Source organism: Arachis ipaensis, chromosome B3 (genome assembly GCF_059453495.1).
Source record: "Arachis ipaensis isolate K30076 ecotype BB chromosome B3, ASM5945349v1, whole genome shotgun sequence".
NCBI classification, from domain to species: Eukaryota; Viridiplantae; Streptophyta; class Magnoliopsida; order Fabales; family Fabaceae; genus Arachis; species Arachis ipaensis.
In genome coordinates, this window is record NC_142438.1 from 30,049,565 (window position 1) to 30,053,461 (window position 3,897).

The 3,897-nt window shown below is 44.3% G+C and overlaps 1 protein-coding gene across 2 annotated transcripts; it reads right to left on the reverse strand.

Annotated features, from left to right (window-relative positions):
* Positions 1-205: 205 nt before the first annotated feature.
* Positions 206-3,558, reverse strand: LOC107630075 (transcription factor TCP4). Of its 2 annotated transcripts, none has more exons than XM_016333106.3 (2): positions 746-3,558; positions 206-636 (listed from the first exon to the last, which is right to left on the reverse strand). In XM_016333106.3, the coding sequence occupies exon 1, from the start codon at positions 2,184-2,186 to the stop codon at positions 786-788; it is 1,401 nt and encodes a 466-aa protein (XP_016188592.1). In that variant the 5' UTR covers positions 2,187-3,558; the 3' UTR covers positions 206-636; positions 746-785. The 2 variants fall into 2 exon arrangements, with proteins under 2 accessions (XP_016188592.1, XP_016188594.1); XM_016333108.3 differs by having other exon boundaries at positions 206-614; positions 746-3,476.
* Positions 3,559-3,897: the final 339 nt, after the last annotated feature.

Sequence of the window (3,897 nt, forward strand, 5' to 3'; positions counted from 1 at the left end):
TCTTTCATCTCATCCAAACGAGAAAATAAAACAAAGACGGTAGAATGAATGCTTATTTCCTCATTTGAAGGTTAAAAGCATACACAAGCATAGATACTTTCACTCAAAGACGCAAAATTCCCATGTTGGGTTATTTGGGTTTGCCCAGTTTTGTCATAGAGAGAATGCTTAACCTTGCATCTGGGTCTGCACTAAGTTGGAAATATTTGATACCTTAAAACAAACTAGCTATTTATTTGTTGTGCATGTTTTTCTTCACACTAGTAGAAACCAGAAATAGAAGTACAAAGAACACAACGACTACTACAAAATGAAACAAGAAGATAGCAATCCAAACACAGTTGAAGCAAATAAAACAAACCAAAAACAGTACTCCTTGTCAAAGCTTAGAAACATAGGTTGAAAAATACCATCAATGAACATAAAAATAAAGCAGAACAAACCGGGGGATTGGAAAACCTGAATATTTTCACCCCAGATTTTCTTCATTCCCACGGCATACTGAGTGAGCCATTGAAATCAAAGCATCCAAAGTCCAAACTCATCTTGAACTCTCTCGCAGCTGAGAATCCATTCCAATGCTGATCTTTTACTTGCTGTTCACTGTCAAACATCTTCAAAGACAACCATCGAACGCTAAGTAGCAAAACAACAAAACAATAGAGAATAAAAATTAAAAGTAAAAATAATAGAAAGAGGGAGGAAATCAATTGAGATTTCAACAATTTTGCATTGACGGCGTTACCTAAAGAAAAGTTTGGAACTATTGACGTCTTTGCTTTCCGTCAATGGCGAGAATCGGAGGAAGCAGAGGACGGCTTGTCAGATACGCCGTCGTGCTCCTCCGCACCCTGAATTCGTGCTGGTATGCGGAAGCCAGAGAAGCTACCGGAAGAAGAGCCGGCAAACCCAATAGAAGCTTGATGGATCGCGGCCGGTGAAAGATAGTGGTGGTGATCCACAGTCATGGCAGCCGTGGCGATCGAAGAAGGATCTATCCAAGCACGAAACGAAGGGGTGTTACTGGACTGAAGGGGTCCCCTCTGAGGAAAAAACTGGCCATGGCCAAACATCGCAGGAGACGGCACAGCCGCCGTCGCCGACGAGTTGAAGATGAATCCACTGGCATGGCCACTGCTACTAGCATCTGCAGCGGCATTATTCCAAGCCACCATTCTCTGCAATCGTCCATGCTCCTGTTCCTCTTGGTGGTGCTGCTGTTCAGACCATCCGGAAGAACCGCCGTCGAACGCTAGTGCGGTGGTTCCGGCGAAGAGCACTTGCTCGTGAACATGCTGTTGGTGTGGCGGCTGCTGCTGCTGTTGTTGGTGGTGCTGAAGAAGAATCGATGGGTCCTGGAAAGACTGCAGCGAGAGCCGCAGATCTTGCTGTTGGTGATGGTGATGGTGATGGTGGTGGTTGTGGTTGCTTCCGCCGCTAGTTGTACGCGAAAGCAAATCCGGCGGTGGAGGATAGTTATGAAAGGACGACGTCGTTGTTGCAACCTCCCCCGGCCCCACCATCGGAAAGAAAGACTTAATGGTATCAGCTATATCAGTGTCCAAAGTCGGCGGAAAGAAACCAGAACCGCCACTGTTGTATTTGCCACTACTACCGTTATCGTCGTTCAAATGTTGCGGTTGAAATTCCGAGATTCTTCCACTGCCACCAACCAGTGCGGTAGCCTTTCGGCTACCAGAAGCTTCCATAGCGTCGTCCACCGTGGTCGATTGGCGGTGGACGATTTGATTCAGCTGTTGGTTTTCCTCCTCCTCCCGGAGCTTCTGCTGCTGAACAGCAACATTTGAGTTCGAGGCCGCGGCGGCGGCGGCGGCGACGGTCGTGGTAGTGGCAGTTGGTTTCCATGCGGGGAGCTCCGCGAGCTCGTCGATGGCGGCCTTTGCTTTCTTGATGAGCCAGTCGACGGCCTTGCTTGGGCGGTCGTAGCCGAGTCGGTCCTGAACGTCGTAGAACTGGATGGCGGTGTGTGCGGAGAGTCGCACACGGCGGTCCCTCGGGCCCTTGGCTGTGCAGACCTTGCTGTGTCGGTCCTTCCGGCCGGTGGACCGCACAATGTGGCCTCCTTGGACCTCCACAATTTCTCCCCCTCCTCCTCCTCCTCCTCCGGCCACGGCCCTCATCCCAAGTCTTGACGATGTTGGACGGTGGTGCTGTGTTTCTCCCATTTTTCTTGCATATTCGATGGGAGTGGGAGTGGGAGTGGGAGTAGGAGTGGGAGTCTGTGATGGTGATGATGATGACGCTGTAGGAAGAAGAGGTGGATGAAGAAAAGAACGTTTTCTTGGTGGTTGCAGTGGGTTTAGAAGGTCGGTGTCTATGCTTATGTAAGAAGGTGGTGGTGGTTGTTGTGGTTGGAGATATTGGAATTGGAGATGAAAATTCGGGTCTTGGTGGTGGTGAGAAGGAGAATCTTGCTCCTCTTCTTCTTCTTCTTCTTCTCCTTCGTCCTCTTCTACATGACTTGGATTTATTCCCGGGTTTTGATGATGATGAGGATGATATTGTTGATGATGATGATGTTGGTGCTGATGCTGTTGCTGACGATGGTTCCTGTAAGGATCCAGACTCAGAACCTTGTGGTTGCTGCTGCTGTTGTTGTTGCTTTGCTTTTCCTCTTCCAGCTTTTAATGGAGCAGTACACTTTTTCTTAGTGGGTTTTTGATTCTCTACAGTCCAGGCTTTGCTTCTTCCTACCCTCTTCTTCCTCTTGTTGTTGTTGTTGCTTGTGCAACTGCCACCGCTGGTTCTGCTCCTTCTGCTTCTGGCAAAAGTCCCTGCCATCCAATTTCCCTAGTTCCATTACCACAAAACCAAAAAGTCCCACACCCACCGTAAAAACTGAACTAGAACAAGAATGTTGTTGTTGTTAAACCAACTCTATCTTCAGCCTAACCCATCTCTTTCCTTACTTTCTTCTCTCTTTTCCCTCTCTATCTCTCTCTCTCTCTTTCTTTTTCTTTCCCTCTCCCTTGGACACCACACTTTTTGCCTTTTTACTAATAGAGGACCTTAATGCACTACAACATAACCAAACTAGTTAAATGGATTGAGGGTTGGTTGGTTAATAACCCACTTGGCCAAACAAACCTTTAGGGATGCACCAAAGTGGAAGAGGTGTCCTCTTGGAAAAATTCCAGCAAAATTTCCATATCTCAACACACAGACAGAAAGAAAGAGAGATAAAAGAGTAAATTAAGGCTATAGGGAAGAGGAATTCATTCTGGCCCTATAAGGGGGAGCCCCTTTGATGATGATGATGGCAGTGGTAAGGAAGGGGTGGCAGTGTTTGGTCAGAATGGTGGTGTTAAAGATCTCTGTGATTTTTCATCACTGCGCCTTTCTGCTGCTGTTCTTGTACTACCTACACAAATAACACACATAATACCAACAACCCATCCAAAACTCATTCAATCACCCAAAATAAACAATTAAAATATTTTCTAAAAAAAAAAAAACTTGCCTCTTTGTGGCTCCTTTCAACTTTCACCATTTTCACCATTCTCCCTCTTTCCATCCTCTTTCTCAAATTGGGTCTTTGATTTTTTTTTTTTTGGGTATAATAAAAATTTTATTAGCAAATTAGCTACAGTATATTATTTATAAATTTACGTGTTATTTAATTTATTTTAATATTTATTTTATATTTTAATATATATTTTATATTAATTATTAATTTGTTTTATATAAATAGCATGATTCAATTATATATATGTATTAAAAAATTTAAGGCAAAATATTGAGATCATCCGATTGCATGCAAAAATTACCAACATCACTCAAAGTAAGAAATAGTTCTTGGATCACTTAAAGGCTTTTTCTATGTAAATTAAATTAGGGTATTTTGATTTACATAGGTACTAAATCAAATTAGGTAGA